General features: G+C 28.8%; 1 protein-coding gene across 1 annotated transcript; it reads left to right on the forward strand.

The window, feature by feature from the left end:
• Positions 1 to 2334: 2334 nt before the first annotated feature.
• On the forward strand, positions 2335 to 5161 carry LOC111014715 (glycerophosphodiester phosphodiesterase GDPD1, chloroplastic-like). Its single transcript, XM_088123602.1, has 9 exons — positions 2335 to 2642; positions 2741 to 2934; positions 3267 to 3326; positions 3423 to 3503; positions 3603 to 3803; positions 3878 to 3973; positions 4103 to 4150; positions 4392 to 4588; positions 4687 to 5161. Exons 1-9 carry the CDS (start codon positions 2600 to 2602, stop codon positions 4943 to 4945), a joined length of 1179 nt encoding a protein of 392 aa, XP_087979728.1. The 5' UTR covers positions 2335 to 2599; the 3' UTR covers positions 4946 to 5161.
• Positions 5162 to 20085: the final 14924 nt, after the last annotated feature.

Genomic DNA, 20085 nt, shown 5'->3' on the forward strand with positions numbered 1-20085 from the left:
TTTAATTATTTTGGTTTTGTATTTTCGGTTGGATTTTGGCTATAGGACATCAAGTTTATTAGCTCATGTTTTTTTTAGGTTGAATTCTCAAATGCACGTTTTCCATATTTGATTGAGGTAGGTGGTTCTTTGCAAAAGTCTCTTATGCTTTTTGTTATCAAATTTCCATACTCCTTTCTTGATAATGTTTTAATTCCACGAGTCGAGATTCGAACTTGTTTTTGCAGGTTTAATTCCATGAGTGTTCTCAGTAATTTATGTTGACTACCGATCATTTTTTGGTAAGCACAATTGGCGCCGTCTGTAGGTACGAAAGTTCTCTTCGAATCTTAAATTAACAAAGCAGCCTTTGTGGTCAACCAACAAAGTGATGGCAGATGAAGGAATGTCACAACGATCGTACACCAGCAGCCGCACTCAAAACACAGTGCGCACTCCAAACCGCGGGCGAGGAAGACCGCCATTGATGCGAGGAGGTGGAGGAAGAAGGAACGTGGCACGACCAAGTTCCTCAAGCACCGCCTGCATATGGGTCAGGAGTTAATGGGGCTGCGTGCAGAGCTCAACAAGGCTCGATCGAAGTTGGGCGGAGTTGCTCAGTTGAGGACAGAGATTGCCAATTTGACTGCGGCACTGTGTCGCAGCCAAATTCCGGAGGCAATAGCAGGAGACGCAAATGCACCTGGGCCATCAGTCAGAGTTCGGGAAGTTGATGCACAAGAACATACTATTGCGTCCCCAGTTCTAAGGGACCCAGCACGTGGAAAAGCCTCAGCGGTGTCAGGGGAAGAAGATGCACTCCCGCACGTATCTGTCCACGAACGACTAAATTTAGGAGGAAGGCGAACCGCTACGATGGACCCAAAGGAAGGCTTGCGGGTGCATATTACAGTCGGGGAGCTTGGCTCCTTATTTGAATTATGCGGTTTCTTTTCCATGAAAATAGGAAAACTGCACGTTGAGTGGGGGAGCAGTTTGGCTGTCGTGGCGTAAAAAGAAGAGTAAACCGTTTAACTTAACGTCCAGCTTGGCTAGGTGTTTAGTTCGGCCATTATCCAACCCGTGTCATTTGGATTGAAATCGAGTGACATGGCCCTTGGGAATTGATGGTTAAACAATTAATAAGGAAATCCTAAAGCTTTGTAACTCTTGGTATTCTACGACTATATAAAAAGCTATTTCTCACTTTTTCTCCCAACTTCTTTTCTCACAAAAACTTAGTCTTTTTTACTTCTTGGTATGTTTTCTCCTTTAGTTAATGTCTGATATTTTCTTATATTTTAGTTAGATTTTAACTTTTAATTTCTATTTCAAAAAAAAAGATAATAACTGTAATTCTAGAGAAGTCTTGATTACGTACAACACGTACAAAAAATAAGTAATTTATTCAAAAAGCTTAAAGATATACCTGTTTATTATTGTTATTATTATTTTTTCGTCATTATCTTTTTCCATGACTCAAATAAAAAATAAAAGCAAGGTTTATTTCCTTTCTTGTATTGTTATTTTTATGAAGAAAAAAAGGGTCAAAATCTAAGAATATGTGTTAAGTTGTTATTTTTAACTATTGTATTTTACTTAGAGAAAATTTTCAAGTAATTGATGCATTTCAATTTTTTACACTATCAGGGATGAGAATTATTGGAACGTCGAGATAAATATGGAGAATAAAAAAAATTGGTGAGGTAAACATTGAGAGAGAAAAGAGTCAAAATTATATTTAAAGTTTTTAATTATTTAATTAATTTTTGTAAAACTTTAAATTAAAACTATGAAATTTCCACGTAAGATGCACGTGTTTCTTACTAGTTTATTGAAATGAATAATAGAGTAATTTTTTTTCAAACTCTACAATGTGACACTGTGAGCACGCACCCATTTGTCAACTCATAGCCTCATTAGCAATGACGTTATAGGAGGATCGAAACTATCCAAACATCGTGACCGTACGTTTTCATTGTTTTTTTTTTAATATAACAGGTGGAATAGAAAAATTCAAATTCATAACCTTCCTACTAGGGACATGTCTCAATTACCGTGCTAAACTAACTCATGTTGGTCGATGGTTCCATTGTTAATACACATTAACAAAATACGTTTATTAAAATTTAAATGAGGTGGCATGATTTAGACTCAAAGTTAAGATAGATTATAACTTAACAGACATGTAACTGAGATTGTATTATCCCCAAATTTTTCATGCCACCTTAAACAAAAAAATAAATAAATAAATAAATAAATGTCAACGATGATTGAAAATTAGAAAGTATAATTGGTTTTTGTTGTTTAGGTCTACAAATTTAAATAGACCTTAAGAAATTTACAATTTAATTTTGTGCAGACTGCAGAGAGTCAAAATCTGGACCTTGACCGAAGCTTCAGGATTTCTTCCATTTTCTCCTCTTTTTCTCTTCCATCCATTATTTTTTCTTCTCTCCTTCCATCATGTTCTTCAGCGCACACGTCAAATTTCGTCGTCTCTCGGATTCTCAGAAGAAAGGATCTGGAAATATCTATCTTGTCGGTGCTGATTTTTCATTTCTTGCGGTGAATTAGCTTATAATGCTGGCGCCAAAATCTGCCGTCAACATCCCCGATCATGTCCCCAACGGTGCCGCATTCGCCATTGTCGCAACCCCGAGGTTTGTGCTTTCAATTTTTGATTGAGAAAGAGAAATGGAATCGTTTAACTTCGTGCACTAGTTTGTTTGTTGAGGTTTTGTTGTGTGTTTGGATTTAGAGGTTAGCATTGTGGAAGATGAAAATGAACGAGCGTTTGAATTGCCGAAATTCTTGGTGATTGGTCACAGAGGATGCGGGATGAACATCTTGCAATCCTCTGATTCGCGTTTCAATTTTGTGAAGGAGAATTCAATTTTGTCCTTCCAGGCTGCCGCTAGGCTTCCCATCGATTTCATCGAATTCGACGTTCAGGTGAGATTATTCCACTGTGTAGCATCAATGGGGGGAGATTCAGAAAATAATCGTCGTTGTTTCTTATGCATGTCAATTTCTTTCAGATTTTTTCTTATTATATTATATGTTCTGTCCCCACTGTGTTTTCCAATCTGATAATTCAAACTGCAAATAGTTGCTTGTCGTCTAATGGATGGGGATGGCTCTTGTGAATTTGTCCTCGAGTATTCACCTCAATTTGCGTTACTGATTTGTTTGCCCGTTTCTTTTCCTTCCCCTTTTCTTTCCTCTTTCCTTCCTTGCCTTTATTTTCGGTGAGCGAAGAACTTTTTAAGAACCTATTTTTGTAGGTGACCAAAGATGGCTGTCCTGTAATTTTCCATGACTGTATCATCCTTACTGAGGAAAAGGTTCGCAAATCATTTGTATTATCATCTTCGCTTTGGATTTGCTGCGTTTTCTCATTCTCTGTAATTTATTGCACTGATAATGACTAATGGTTTCAGGGAGCTATTGTGGAGAGAAGAGTTACAGATCTCACATTGGAAGAACTTTTTTCATATGGGCCACAAGATGATCCTGGGAAGGTAAGACTTGAGAGATTCCATCTGTCCTTCCTGCATCTTTTGGGAATGAAAAATATGGATTGCTAAATCTTGTAATTTGTTGTATTGGTGAGAATTCAGATGGGCAAGCCCCTATTTAGAAGGACCATAGATGGGGGAATATTTGAGTGGAAAGTCGAAACTGATGCACCGCTATGCACGTTGCAAGAAGCTTTCGAGAAAGTTGAGCCTTCAGTTGGCTTTAACATAGAACTGAAGTTTGATGACCTGATAGTCTACAAAGAGGAGCAACTTGCTCATATGCTCCAACAAATCTTAGAGGTAATTGCTTTGCCAAACATATAAAAACTAAGATTGTGTGTGAGATGATTCTTATAAAATGAAAGCTTGGACAGGTAGTGAAAAAGAATGCCAAGGACAGACCAATTATATTCTCAAGCTTTATACCAGATGCTGCTCAGTTGGTCAAGAAACTTCAAAGCACCTACCCTGTAAGATTATTTGCTGACCATATTGTTATTTTCATTTCTTTCCTTCAAATTCAATTTTGCAATAATGTTTAGCTACTGAAGATCATTTTGGAGTTTGGTTGATTTGGCTCGGTTGTAATGTGTGAATAGGCTGCAGATGGTCTTTTACCAACAATCAAAAAAAGACGGGACATTGGGGTAAGGGTTGAAATCTCATGGTGGCCAGCTACCTGAGATAAAATCGTGTGTTACTTAGCTACTATATGTTGTAGGGTCTTGCGGTTGTCTTATATATAAGATCAGTCTGAGATGTGTGTAACATGGCTTCAACTCTCACAGATATTAAATCTTATGTGTAACACCTCATAGAATAAGCTTGTAGGAAGATTTTCACCTTAATGGAAAGGAAAAAAGTGCTTATAGAGATCTTTTTATACAGGTATTCTTCCTCACGAATGGAGGAACTAAAATTTTTCCTGATATTAGAAGGAATTCATTAGAGGAGGCCATGAACGTGTGTATGGTGGGAGGTTTGCACGGAATTGTTGCAGAAGTCACATCAATCTTGAGGAATCCTACAGCAGTTGAAAGAATCAGAAATTCAGGACTCTCACTTATAACCTATGGCAAATTAAAGTAAGTTTCATATTCATTTCTTCATGTTTCCCTTTCTCGTATAAATGTTATCTCAATTTGCTTGAAGTCCTAGTATGAAACATAATCCTGCTGTGCAGTAACATTTCGGATGTGGTGTACGTGCAACGTTTGCTGGGCGTTGAGGGAGTAATTGTCGATTTAGTACAAGACATCACAGGGGCAGTATCTGATATAATCACTTCTTCCAATTGGGACGAGGGCTTTGCTCGAGCAGCAAATGAAGATGAAGGCGACGAGCCCCGACTTCTCCCAGCCGCAAATGATGACGAGAGCTTGCTTCCTGATCAACAACAAACAGGTACTCTCACAAAAGATAAATCTGGATTCTCACATTGATCATATAATCCAGGTTTATCAATCAATGTAAGTAAATAAGCATGATCTTGATAGCTGTAGGATTGAATATTGATAATATAATCCAAGTTTATCAATGTATGTAAATAAAGTATGATCTTGAGACTGATAATCAAGGTACATTTGTAAATCACAAGAAATTGAAGGAAGTAAAAATAGAGGAGCAAGAATCAACTGAGATCAAATTATTTGAATAAATTGTTATATTCTATTTTTAGTTTTCTGTAGTTTAGAAACTATTTATCTGTCAAAAATCTTAATGAGTTTTTCAAGAACAAAAAACGAAAATAAAATTACTTTTTGATTAATTTTTAAAATTTTATATTTCAAAAGGAGTTCTCAGTAACAACCATGATTTTAAAATATAGAAAATAAAAAATCAACTTGTTATCAAACATTTTTAAGTTTTTAAATTTTTTTAATGTATCTTCTATATCCATTAAAATATATTTCAAAATTTATTATATTACACCCACCAGCATAATCAAACCTCCTCCAGAAACGGGACAAGAAATAAAAAAGAAACATTTTTATTTATGTTTTTGGAATGAATTAGAAACGGTAAAAAATAAAATAAAAAATAAAAAAATTTATTTTTGTTACTTCCAAAATAATTCTGAGAATGTTTTTGAAAAAAAAAATAGAAACAACAAATAAATGTTTAAGCGATCTTAATAAAATTGGAAACAAGATAGGAAAACATTATCGTCCCGTTTGGTGGGTACTTCAGTGGTAAGGTTAGAATCCGTTACTTGAACGAAACATTATATTTGAATACTTAACTAAATATTTCGATCATTGTTTACCACACATTGATTGATCAATTCTAATAGTGTCTCGATATGTTTCTCAATTGGGAAATCAGCAACGGTTTTACATATTGCACACATGATATTTTAAAATCATCATCCAAAAATTAATTTAAAGTGCCTTTTGAACAAATTAAAAATTTGCCAAACATGGATGCCAAAATCAATCTGTATGATTTGATTCTGTTTTTTTATTTATATTTGAGATAATGTCTTGGATAAGCTATTTTGCAATTTTACAGTCTTAAATTTTTGAGTTTAAAACTTTTTTCAAATGTCAAATTTGCCTTTATTTATGGTATTTATATTTATTATCATTTGTCTTTTATTTAAATGTCAAAGATTAAAATTTCAAATTTGATTTTGTAAACATTACCGTGGGATCTAAATCAATCATTCTCATAATTCCCTTAATATATTATACTAAAAAATGAAATTTATTACAAAACATTCAATTATTATCATAAGCCTCAAATTTACTCCTTAATATATTATACTAAATATGAAATTTATTACAAATATTTTTTCATTTTATTACATTTTTTTTGGCCAAATTTCAATAATATAGCCATTATAACATACACTTATATAGAAATATATATACACACATATACATATAAACTATATCCGATTACCTTTTCAGTTATACGAAAATATAAACTATATCCGACTATAAAATTAAGCAACATACACTTAACAATGGTGATATAAACTATAGCCATTATAACATATACTTATATGGAGATATAACTTATATCTGGCTATAAAGTATATACGATTATATCCCTCTACAATTAACAAACAAAGCAGATAACCTACAAACCTTCCGGTCGGTGACTAGACAATGGTCGGGATAAACAGAGGGAAACAATGGATAGGCGGCCGGAGACGAAGGAGAAGCTAGACGGATTGTTCCGGCGACGAAGAAGAACGGAGACGGCGGCCGAAGACGAAGGAACGCAGACAGAACCATAGAAGAAGAAAAGTCAGAGGATTGAGGTTTTCAAATTTTTTCAATAATGGAGGATTTTGGAGATTTGATATTTTTCACTATTGGAAAGTCTAATTAGGCATAAGGGCATCTCGGTATGGGGTTGGATCATCAGCCCAGGTGATGGAAGGATATATTAGTAAATTGGGTGATAGGTACCATCCTAAATGAGGTTGTTTACGACAAAAATGTAAATTTTATACCATTGTAATTATAGTCTCGAAATAGCCAACTAATCCCTTTATATTTTTTTTTAATTATTTAAGATTCTGCAAGGGATATTTGGATTTGTATCTTGGGATTGTCAAATTGGACTTGGATTGAATTTGGGCCTATATTTATTTGTCTTGATTTGAGTTGACCCAATAATTAGATTAAGTTATGAGTTTCCATGTGAAAGATACTATTTCTATTAGGACTAAATTTATAATTTATGGTCAACACTTCTATTTAATGCAACTTAATAAAAATTTAATTATCTATTTGAATTTTTCATTTTTATTCTAATAAGTTCTAGTTGTTAACATTATTACTTCAATTTTCATACAAAGTTCAAGATTTTTTATTTGATTGTAGAAAAAATAAAAATAGAGCACTGGAAGTTTTTCTCTAGCTAAAAATAAAATCCATCAAATTGTATTTTCTCCATTTTTTATACCAAAAAAGAAAGAGGAAACGAGTTTTGAATTTCAAAATACATATAAAATTTTTGTTTTGTTTTGTAATTTAACTAAAACTTTAAAATGTTTTAAGATTGGGAACAGCTAAGAATAACTTTCATAATAAATCTACTTAATTAAAAAAAAAAACTCATTAAAGAATGAGCTATCCTTTTCCAAAAAAAAAAAAAAAGGTATAGAATTAATGGTTAAAATTGTTATATAATTTTGAAACATAATTTTATCGAATAACTTAAAAATGTATATTTTATATATTTATCATTATTTAATTAATCTTTAATTACAAAAATAAAACTAAAAGAGCAAAGGAAAATTGAAAATGTGTGAGTAGAGATTTGACTACCTTAATGTACGGAGTAAATTTATAACTAATCTATGCTCATTTTTAGTATAGTCTTCCAATTTGATGCAAACAAAATAATTTTAATTAGGTTTAAAATATTATTTTGGTCGGTACTATTTTGGTTCCTATACTTTTAAAATGTTTACTTTGTACTTGCATAATAATAGAAACTCTTGACTATAAAGTCATGATTATATGTTTCAAGAAATATATATCTATGTCATTTTAGAAATTGTGATAGAAAAAATGAGATTAAAAAATAAATGATTATATGTTTCAACAAATATATATAGAGTGTGTCATTTTGAAATTGTGATAGAAAAAATGAAATTAAAAATAACATTAAGGGATTAAAATATTAGTTGCTTTTTAAAAGTACATAAATCAAAATGAACGTTTTGAAAATATATGGACTAAAATAAATAGAAATTAAAAGTTATGGACTTATAAAATGAATCAAAACTGAAAATACCTACCAGGACCAAAATAGTATTTTAATCTTTTAATTAATACTAAATGTTTGTTTAAAAGTAAAGGAACGTAAGGTTGGCCAAAGTTATGGGAATTCAAATCTCTAACTTTTCTGTTATGATATTTAACTAGTGAACTATTTTTAGGTTGACATAAATTTTGTGGTCGCTCCATATAATATGATAAAAGGTTTGCTTTTAAAAATAAGTTAATTGACTTTTAACATATGGAAAAATGTCTTCCTCTTTCTTTTCTTTCTCTCTCTCTCTCTTTTTTTTTTTTTTTTTGACTTATTGAAAGGTAATATAGCTTCATTTTATAAAATATTATAAAGATGTATTTTCTTTAAAAATGTAGTCACAAATATAGCATTTATGCCCCTCCCCCACCAAAAAAATGCATTCTTTTATCATTCAAGATTAAGGGATGAAAAGCACCTATATCCTTATTTTTCCAAAAATTACTTTTAATAATTTTTTTTGACTTTTTTTGAAAAGTATTTCTAAATTGTAATAAAATATATATACAGTTGAATTGTACTAATCATAGTACTTTTACCATAGTTAAAAATATATTAAAAAATATCGAGTTTTGAGAGAAAATCATAATTAATGTTGATATGATAGAATTTAAAAAATATAACGATGAGAAGAAAGAAAATTTAAATTTGAGGAATTACATTGTTAGAGGTTAAGAAGTGCAAGGATGAAACATTGAAAATAGAAGAAAGAGAAATTTTGAATGGGTAGGAAGTAGGAACATTTTCTAAAATATTTTACCATATGTATTTTACAAAAATAATTATAATTGCAAATATAATTTTATTTTAACCATTTTAATTGGTTGCTATTATATTATACCACTTAATATCCATCCATCCAATACCCTTCCTTCAACAAACTCATGTGGCGCTGATATACATGTTAATACACAAATTTAAAGCTACACTAAATTGACAGACAAAATAATAGTAAAAGTTGAACCATTATATTACTTTTTTTGAACTTAATTCTAGCAAACTAAGTAGTAATTTTGAAGTTTATATGTGAAAATGAGTGACATTGAAAGCTTAGGGAATTAAAATAGACATTTTTGAAATACTGCAACAAAACAATCATAAAAATTTAGGGACTAAAATAGAACTTAAACTATTTTCAAATAGGTAAATTTTATATTTGTTGATGTAGAAATTTGGCCTTCTGGGATTCCGTCAAATTTACACCAATCTTCTACGAATAAAAGGGATTTGTCGAAACCTGCAAAATAGAATAGCACTAATGACATGTGTGGCGGCTCCAATGCTTAAGTTAGAATCAGAGTAGTCGAGTATGGAGTGTAGGGTATTTCGGCCTACTTCTAGGGTTTGGTTCACCATTTTATTTATAGAAGTCAAATCCTAATCCCTTTAAAAATTATAGAAGTTGAATCATAATCCTTTTAAGATTTACAGAAGTCAATCGCTGATACATTTAGGAGATCTAGAGTTGGGATGTGATGGGTTCGGGCTGGAATACGTGGCGGTTGGGTTGAAACGTCAGAGTTACTCGGTGTCGAGAAGGCGAGGCCTGGTCGGCAGTGGGTCGACTAGGGTTGCCGAGCGTAGCTCCCTTTCCTGGTTAGCACCCTCTCTTGATTCTCCTTCGATCTTCTTTGCCTAACTGGATCTCAGCTTATCTCCGTATAACAATATTGAAGAATTTTCATGGTGTATATAATTAGTATTAAAATTTTGTAAATAGGGACAAAATTAGTTACTTTTTAAAAATACACGGACGCAACTTAAAAATACAAGGAAAAAAATGAATATATAAATTAAAATGACTTAAATCAAAATTACTAACTAATATTTAAACCAAGTTTAACTTTTACATGTAGTGATTTTTCTTGAATGACCTAATATATTTCCAAGTATAATCAAGTGCTCCAATCTCACACGATACTAAAACTTCATACTCATCATTTCACCAATGTCTGAAATAAAAAAAGAAACGTCTATATTGAAAATAAATTATTAGACTTTTATTTTTTACTCTTTCAAAATATAAACACCCACATGATGACATCTAGAAGCCAATAATTTGAAAATTTTTCATATGAAAAGTCAATATTCCAAGTCAATTTAAATATATTCTGATTAACTTTACTAATTATTTTCCAATTTAATAACATGAGATAGATATTCGAACTGATTTTTTTTATAATAATAAATATCTTAATTAATTGAGATACGTTTAAGTTGATTTCATTGATTTTTTTTAGTTCAACAACATATAAACGTAGGGATTCAAACCTCAAATCTTTTTGTTGATGATATATGTTCACGTTGATTAGATTATTGATTTTTCTTTTCTTTTTTTTTTTATGTTTGGAATTTTTTTCTTGGGTCCAATGCTCACTTTCGTTGATTATTATACTTTCTGTTGATTAGCTTGTTGAATATTTTTTGTTTGCTTGTAGAATCGTATAATCATATTTTAAACATTATGATATGAAAGTAAATTATTAAGAGTTTAATCAAAGACGGCAGCCGCAACAAAACAACATTAATTAATTTATAAACCCAAAGTTTTATTTTATTAATCACATTAATTTAATTATTTAATTATATGTTGTTGTCACACACACGTATGATATATATATATATATTTGGAGAAATTCACGTGGTCGGTTCAAAGATGCTTTTTCTTTCCCTTGATATTTTTCAGGCAAAGGAATAATAAGAGATTTAAGTTCCTCACACGACTCTTCAAACCCTTTTTTTTAATCTTTTGGGATCCATTGATAATGAAAGTTTGTCATTCCTTCGTAAACATTCAATACCATATTATATTTTAAAAGAAATCTAGTCACTTTTTTTTTTCTAAATAATGTAAAACTTTTTTTTCTTTTTGCAAAAAGTTAAATATATTCCAAAAAGAAATAAAAAAAGAATCTCAAAACTACACAGCAAAGACAACAAATCAACAACGCAACTAAAATATAAAAACACGAGACACAACATAACATAACAATTCATTTATAGAAATAAATTTCCAAATAATTATTGTTATCTCTAGAAACTCTTTAAGAACCTTTCTTCATAAGAATTTTTTTTTGGGTAACATTCTTTTCTAAATTACTCAGACATATGTTTCTAAAAATAATAGAAAACATAGTATTATTGTTCGTTTATAAATGCATGGGTCACTAATTGACTTGAAAATGGAAATAAGTTTATTTTTAACAATTACACTCATGAGAAGTGTCAGTTTCGTCTAAATTTTATGGATTCTAAGGTCATTACTGGAAATATGAATTTCAATGACAGTTTAAAATTATCACTAATTTAATTAAAAATTTATGAAAATAAGTCTTCCATCACGATTAAAAAATGTCACACTTTTCAAAAAAAAAATAATAATAATAATAAAAATGTCACAAAAACTTGTTTGATGACAATTTATAACTATCACTAAAACAATCAAAGATTTTGTTTTCTTGTCAACAAAAACTTATGATGATAGTTTATAACTGTCACGAAATTTATTTTTTTTTTAACAATAGTTTACTATTGTCATGAAATATTTTTTAACGACGATTCAAAATTGACACGAAATACTTTTTAACAACTGTTTATAAACATCAAGAAAAATGTAATAATGACTATTTATAACTGTCACCAAATCTTTTCTTTTATAGGGATATTTTTAACGGTCAATATCGACAATTTTAGCTGCCATGACAATCTTTATATTGACAATTTTTAATCCTCATGAATACTTTTAAGTAGAGAATTTTAACTATCACGAAAGTCTTATATATGAAAATTAATTAATTATGACAATTTTTTTAATCACAATTTGTGTTTAATAAAAGTTTGCAATCTCGACAATTTCATCACTGAAAGTCACGAAAAAGGATATAATATAATAATATTGTACACATTTTGAGAAGTAAGATAATATACTGTTTAGGAGATGTTTAAGTATTCAAGGTTGTCACTTGATCAGTATATAATTTAAGCATCATAATAAAAATTTAAAATAATTTTTAATTGGCTAAAATAACTTTGAATAATTTAAAAAGCTTTTGATTGAGAAAATTTCCAACTACACAAAGTTGGTAGTTTTACTCCATCACTTTAGACATTACTTCTTAATCATACTAAAACGCAACTCCTCCTTTTATGTTAATTTCATGTCTTCCAAGTTTTTTCACAAAAGTTTTCTTCCCACTCCATTAGAAAAGAGGATTGCAGATGAGGAGATTTGTTTGAAAGTAATTGATTGATGCATTTTATACATTTTTATATTGTATTTCCTTTTTTTTATGGCTATTATAGTGTTATACTAATTTTGATGTGAGATGTTTTACCCTAGGGATATAAAATTGTTACAAGTTGTTTAACTACACGGACTACTAAATTCTTGCTAGTTTAAACGTACAAAAGACTAAATCAGTACAAACTAAAGTTCAATGACCGTAACAATTTAGTCACTATATTTTCAAATTGGTATTAACTTAGTCCTTGAAATTTAGAATGTAACAATTTAGTCTTTGAAGTTTAAAGTTTGTAATGATTTAATCTCCATTGTGAATTTTTTTGGTTAATTTTTTATATACGTAGACCAATAATTAAATTGTTGAAGGATCGAATTAGTTTATAAATTACAAAAATTGACACTTAATTTTGATAAGAATTTTCGTGGTAGGGACTAAATTGTTACAAATTTTAAACTATAAGGACTAAATTGTTACAATGGACTAAATTGTTATCAAAATGAAAGTATAGGGACTATAAATCGTTACAATTAAAAGTTTAGAGACTAAATCGTTTTACATCGACCAAATGTGATTTTTAACCTATTTTTTATTGTACCCATCATAAATAATATTTGTAAAAAGTTATCAACCCAATTTCAAAACTTTTAGGGTTATGCCTTTTAGTCTTATTTTTATATATATTTCAGGTATATTTATAACCTTTATAATGCCTTTCACCGCCAAATGTCTAAACTTGTCTAAAATCCTCTTGTCGTATAATCATTAAACAATAATACATCCAATCTATGCGTTAAATGATGGGGTTAATGAATGAAATACATTGGATACATAAAATTGGGTGTTTAGGGATAAATAAGTTTAATCTCGAAAGTTTTGAAACCTCTCGTCGTAGAAACTTTTAGTCCTCGTCTCCATCTTGTTTTCCAACTTTGGGAATCAAGATATGGGTCGAGGAATTCCCATGGGGACGAAGATTTGTACAAGGAAAATTATCGATTTATTAATTAAATTTAGTTATTTTTAGAATCAAAAAAGAGTAATATATATAGTATATCTATTTTACTGAGAAATCATTATTTACTAATATAGATGCGTAGTTTTATAAAGTGTTTAATATTTTATTCATAATTTAATAAAATTAGTTAATAAAATGTAGATTAGTTATTTAAAAAATAGAATTGGGGTCGGGGCTGGGCATGGAGGAGTAATCCAACCCTGTGATTTTTGTCTTCCCTAATTAGAAACATAAAAGTAAAAGATTGGAGATAAAATGAAACTTTTTAAAAATAAAATTTTGAGATAAAAGTAAAAAGATTTAGGGAAAAAAACTTTTTAGTGAGAGAAATGTTAAAAAAAAAGGAAAAAATTGACAGAAAGCAAGTACAGTGAGAGCAACAGATAAAGAAAGAAGAATCAGAAAGAGAAAGAAGAATTATTGAGAGAAAAAAAAATTAGAAAAAAAAAATCGACATATATTTGTTAGAAAATAAATAAATAAAAAGAAAGAAAATTGATAGTGAAAGAAAATTGAAAAAGAAAGTATTAGATAGAGAAAAGATGGAAATATTTGTTAGAGAATAAATAAATTAGAATAAGAAAAAAGTTATAAGACAAAATTTTAGAGAGAGAAAATTTTTAAGCAATATTAACTTCTTTTGAAAGGAGGGAAAAATGATAATGATATGTTAAAAAAAAAATAAAAAAATAAAAATATATAGAGATTGAAAATTTTGAGGATAGATAATAGTAAATATTTCAAAGATGAAAAATTTAGAGCGGAGATAAACCTTTTAAAGAGAGAAATTCTCATAAGAAAAAAGTTTAGAGCAATCCAGAAAAATCGTTGGGGGAAATATGTCAAAAAGGAAAGAAAAAGTGGAGCATTATAATAATAATGAAAAAAGAAATTTTACAAAACAGAAATCAATTTTTTAAATACTACTTTTTTGGTTTTTTAAATTTACATAGAATTTTAAAAACATTTATAGAAAATAAAAAATAGAAAATATTCAAACAACCTTATTTTTCAAAAAACCGAAAAGTAAAAGCAAGAAACTAAATGATTATTAAATGTTTTAAAAAAATTAGTTATTAAACAGACCCGCAACTTCTTTTTATCAATATTCTTGGAGTTCAATCTCAAATCAATTGTCAATTAGAGGAGTAACTCACAAAGTTATGTGGGATTATCCTTAATATGCTCTTTCAAGATATCGTAATTATTTTGGTATATCGATCTTGACTAGATCTCATTTTTAGACCGGATGCTTATTTGAGCTTTTGAACTCTGATAGCATATCAATATTCATAGAGTTTCATCTCAAAACCAATGGAGAATGAGTAGTTCATATCTATTATAAACCTATGTTAGGTCATTTATTTTTTGAACGTGATTACCAGTTTTTGTAATTTTGAATGATGTGACATGATTTTTAGATGGTAATTAAAAGATAAAATTCTTCAAGTCAAAGGGAAAGTGGTAAAATGAGATGTTTCTTACTTTCTTGTATGGTCATTTTTAGTGCCTCAAAATATTACTAAAATAAAAAATATTGGTGAGATTTATATACTGATTTATTAAATATAATATAAATAAACCAATATATATAGACCTTATAAGAAAGCAAGAAGGAATTCCTTGTGCATCGGTGGGAAGACAAGTTTTATTCATTATAATCACTCACTAATTTTTATCAAATAAAAAGAGGAAAAAAAAACCGCATCAGTTGCAATAAAACACATGAGTCTATTGTCCCATTAGATGCATAGCTCAACTAATTAGGACATTTATATCAAATCAAAAGGATCAAGTTTCCACCCCACATATTTCACTAGGAAAATCTAGTAAAAAAAAAGAACTAAAAATTCTAATAATCTCCCAAAGAATATATATATATTTATTAATTTTCCATAATTGATATCATGTGGCTTACGTTGTGGGTCCTTATAATGGAAGCCATTTATTAGGAAAAGCAACTACTATGACCAACGCACTACTCGAATTTAGTGTTAAGGATTCCACATTGATAAAAAGAAAGGATCTTACATAAGTTTATAATAGATTTGGGTTACTCCTCTCATACCCAATTGATTTTGAGATGGAACCCAATGAATATTGATAATTAGAACGTAGAAATTCACCCAGACTTCTTATCATTGCGCCATTCCTAAGGGGACTCATTAAAGCTATACATTGAGTATTAGATTATGATATATTACAGGTAATTTCTTAATTATTATGTGTCTTTTTATGTTGTTTTAGCACAATACTTTAGCTTTAATGTAAATTCCTATGTCAATATCAGTTATATATATCGACAACCCTTGTTGTCATCTATTTGTAATTAGATTTTTTTTTAAATTCACTTATCAAAATGAGCCTAACTCATTTGTAATTGGTATATATCTCAATCAAGAGGTTGTGAATTCGATTCACACCCACGTATGGTATAAAAAAAAAAGACTGTCAACTTAAACATATACAATTCGATACACACATAATGTTTTATAGCAATACAATTATATATATTCACATGATGCTTTATAGCAATCCAAGCAATTTGATATTGATATATAAATGCTCTAGATATCGAAAAATTTTGTAACATATCATAATAATGTAATACTCAATATATGATGGGAATGTAAAACTACCAAAATATATCTAATACCATGGAAAATCCTTAATATCCTTTCAATATTGTTCAATAATCCTGGGTAATATTCTTTAAGTCATGAAACTAATCGAAGTACACATAAGTTGACTCAGAAATTCACGGATATTAAAGAAAAAAAAAAGACAAACAAAGCAAGCTACAAGCTTTGTTCCCAATGGCTTATAATGTCTATTATATTTTGTATTTTTCTAAGAAATAGTTTCCTTCAACCATCATGCCTTGGGTAATGTACCTTGAGGTAGAAACTTTGCTACATTTAAGTAAAATAAGCGAATCAATATTTATTTTTAGTATAATAGATAAGGTGGGGAATCGAATTTACAACCTCTTAGTTGTAGATATATATTAATTATCGCTGAGCTAAACTCGTTTTGACATGCGAACCAATAATTTTATTATTGTTTAACTTATGATAAAGGAATATGGAGTCCATTATGTTGGTATTTTAACATTTTATATTTTGTTTTTCATTCTTTATTTCTGGTTGGCTCATTTGAACTTCATCAGTCCACTCTTCATAATTAATAAGAGGGAGTGGTTAGACTGGTTAAGCTAGACTCCTAATAATAAGAGTTGCTCTACAAGATACAATACTTGGAAGAGAGCTCACAAGATTGTTATCAATGGATTTCCGGCAAATAGTTTTTGGTAAACAAAATAAATTAATATTATGATTTTGAGCATGCAAGCAACCGGAGATTCATAGAGAACTTAACTACTGTACATGATCTTAGGTTGGCATGTAAATATTGAATAAAAGTAAGGTTAGATTAACACTAATTTAGATTTTGTGTCTATTTAGCACATAAACTTTAAAAAATTCCAATTTATGGCCTTAGAACTTTTAAATTTAATTTTATTAAATTCTACTGTTAAAAAACCTTGTTCGTTAAATATTGACATGACATATTGATTGAGAGTAATGATCTGGACACAATATGACACAAAAGACCAATAGACCAGCTAGGAGCCAACATCGATCAGCATAGCTAAACGCGATTAAAGCATCTACTCCTCCCTTTGAGGTTGAAGATTATTGGAAGCACAATTGAAAGTTGAATGATGCAATTAAAATACTTTTTAAAGTTTAGGGAGTAAATATAGACACAGACATTAAATTTCAATAACCAAATTTGTAATTTAACATAGAAATAATTGTTTATTTGTTTTATATTTCTATTGTGCAATAAGATACTTTCTTAGATTAGTAGAGGTACTTTTAAACCATAAGAAAATTGACATATGGGAGGATCCTATTGGAGAGAAATAGTGTAAAGAGTCTATAATTTGTTCTTAAAATTTGACATATGGGAGGATCATATTGAAGAAAAATAATGTAAAAAGTCCATAATTTGTTCTTAAAATTGCAAAAAACCTAGATTGTAAAATATTTGCTGTTTCCTTATAGATTTGAAAAAGATGAAAGATTAAGTATATTACAGGATGGTCCCATGCCACTTAAGATAAATATACTTTTTTGTGAAATTGAAAAATATCGAGAGAAGATTACTTTTAACATGAATATGGCAACAGGTTCAATTTCATCCAATTATACCTTAAATTTAGATAAATGTTGTAATATTTACCTTAAACATTAAAAGTTGTTGCAATTTTTACCTTTTCATAGGTTTTCGTTTAAAGAATCGTTAAAAATTTAGCATGAAATTGATAGGATTAAAAAAATAATAATATTAGAGATGGTTTTTTTTTAATTTGTAAATTTTGATAAATTTGTTTAATGCTTGATTATGTTCATTAATAAAACTTAGTTTTTGCAAATTTGATCTTCATTAAATTAGTGTTTTTTTTTTTTACATTAGTTTTGTTAAAAATTAGTGGGTGAATGGTAGAAATCAAATAAATAATAAAAATTGCAACAATTATCTAAGTTTACCGTCTAATGTGATGAAATTGAAGATTTAAGGTAAATTTTGATAAAACACGCCTAAGTTTAGGATTAAAATTTAATTTTTTTCCTTTTTCAAAAAATTAATATTTGACGTTAGGGGCCAACTCCGCCCGCACATATAGAAGATAACATGTTTTTAGATAAAATTATAAATTTAGAACTCACACTGATATTTAGTTTATAAGTTTTAAAAAGTTTGAATTAAATCTCAAACTTTAGAATTAAGATTCGAGTTAATTATTATTGTTAATATTGTTTTTTTCATTCAATATTTATAGTGGCCAAATATCAAATTATAATATTTAGGAGGATAATAAATGTTTCATCTATCAGTTTGATTGATTTATATTTGAATTAACTATTTTAACAGTGTTAAATGTAATGATGACGTTTCAAATTCTATTAGATGATAAGAATGGTAAAACAAGTGGATGTATAATGGAAATCTTAAACCTCCAATAATATCTATCTCAATAAAACTTAATCAAATTATAATAATGATTGCTTATTTCACAAAATTCAAAATTATTAAATTGAGAAGAGTCCTCCCATTCAACTATAAAATACAACTTATATATATATAATAGAAAGGAAAAATAGAAGAGTCAAAACAAAATATTGACAAGGCCAAAGAGGAAAAGTATGATATTAAATAGTAACAAAAAGAAATGCAATTGAAATTATTGAATGTTTATAATATAAAAAACATAATGGTTATTTCAAAATAATAATAATAATAGTAATTGTTTTTGTCAAATAAATAACATAATGGTGGTTACGAGACAATGAAAGAGAGATCCCACCAAGAAACACAAATTTATATTATAGATTTAAATATTATTTTAATCGTTATATTTTTCGTGTAGTTTCAACTTTTGTTCATTTTAGTGTCTTAAAATATTTATTTTGATCATTGTAATTTTAAAAAGTAATCATTTTTATAATTTTATTTTTATTTTCATTTCATTTCTTTCCATTCTAATTTTATCATTGTACTCCACTCGTTAAAATATTTAAAATATAGCTATAAATTTGTATTAAAGAGTTTTCGTTTGGTATAAAATTTATATTAAAATTTGTATAAATATGAATTAAAATGATCACTTTTAAAAATAAACAAATCAAAATAAATTTAATAAAAATATAGAAATTAAAGTAAATAAAAATTAAAAATATATGAACAAAAATAATGTTTTGAAATAAAAAGAAAGACTAAAATGATTTTTTTTCTAAAAAACTAAAATGAAAATATTATTTAAATCTATATTATATTGTTGTGTATAATTAATTACTTGAAACAATTATTGCTTCCTTTGACGTTTCTCTCCGTCTCCAGCCTTTCTTTTCAATCCCTCCTCAACACACACACGCAATCTCCTTTGACCTTTGAAATTCCTAGAGAGAGAAAGAAAACAAAAAACAAGTGAGAGATTCCTAGGTGACCTTAATTACTTTTCTTTTACGTATCAATATGAATATTCAAGTCATCAATTTTGTCAACATTTGATTTTGATTATAAATTTGTGGGTTGGAATCCTCATTTCACTCGAGTCATTTACACATAAAATATAAAAGAAAAAGTGATCAAGTTGTCTCGATAAAAGTCAAAGTAAATATAGATTAGAGATAATTGACATATGATTTTCTTTTTTTATATATCTACGAGTGTTCGGACAGTTTACGCATACATTAATGAAAGCATAGATTGTTATTAGAGTTTGAACTTATTCCTCTTAATTAACCCTAATTCCTTTGGTAATGAACCACCCATGATTTGACATATATAGATTGTGAGTTCGATCTCCACTCCACATATTGTATTTAAAAAAAATTATCTCGACACAAAATATGTATATATATATCCAACTTTTTCGCCCACGCTATTCTAGTGGTTAGAGCACCACTAAAGATTTGACAATTGTCTTTTTTTTTTCTCTCCTCTTCTACTAGTGAAGAACATTACAGTGGTCAGCAGATGA

This window comes from Momordica charantia, assembly GCF_013281855.1.
Source record: "Momordica charantia cultivar OHB3-1 chromosome 5 unlocalized genomic scaffold, Mcharantia_2.0 BLBB01000005.1, whole genome shotgun sequence".
NCBI lineage: Eukaryota > Viridiplantae > Streptophyta > Magnoliopsida > Cucurbitales > Cucurbitaceae > Momordica > Momordica charantia.

Excerpts from the sequence above, each read along its gene's own strand:
- LOC111014715 (XM_088123602.1), top strand. The coding sequence starts at position 2,600 with ATGTCCCCAACGGTGCCGCATTCGCCATTGTCGCAACCCCGAG. Across the intron at positions 2,643-2,740 it reads GCCATTGTCGCAACCCCGAG|AGGTTAGCATTGTGGAAGAT; the intron begins GTTTGTGCTTTC and ends GTTTGGATTTAG. Across the intron at positions 3,504-3,602 it reads CACAAGATGATCCTGGGAAG|ATGGGCAAGCCCCTATTTAG; the intron begins GTAAGACTTGAG and ends GTGAGAATTCAG.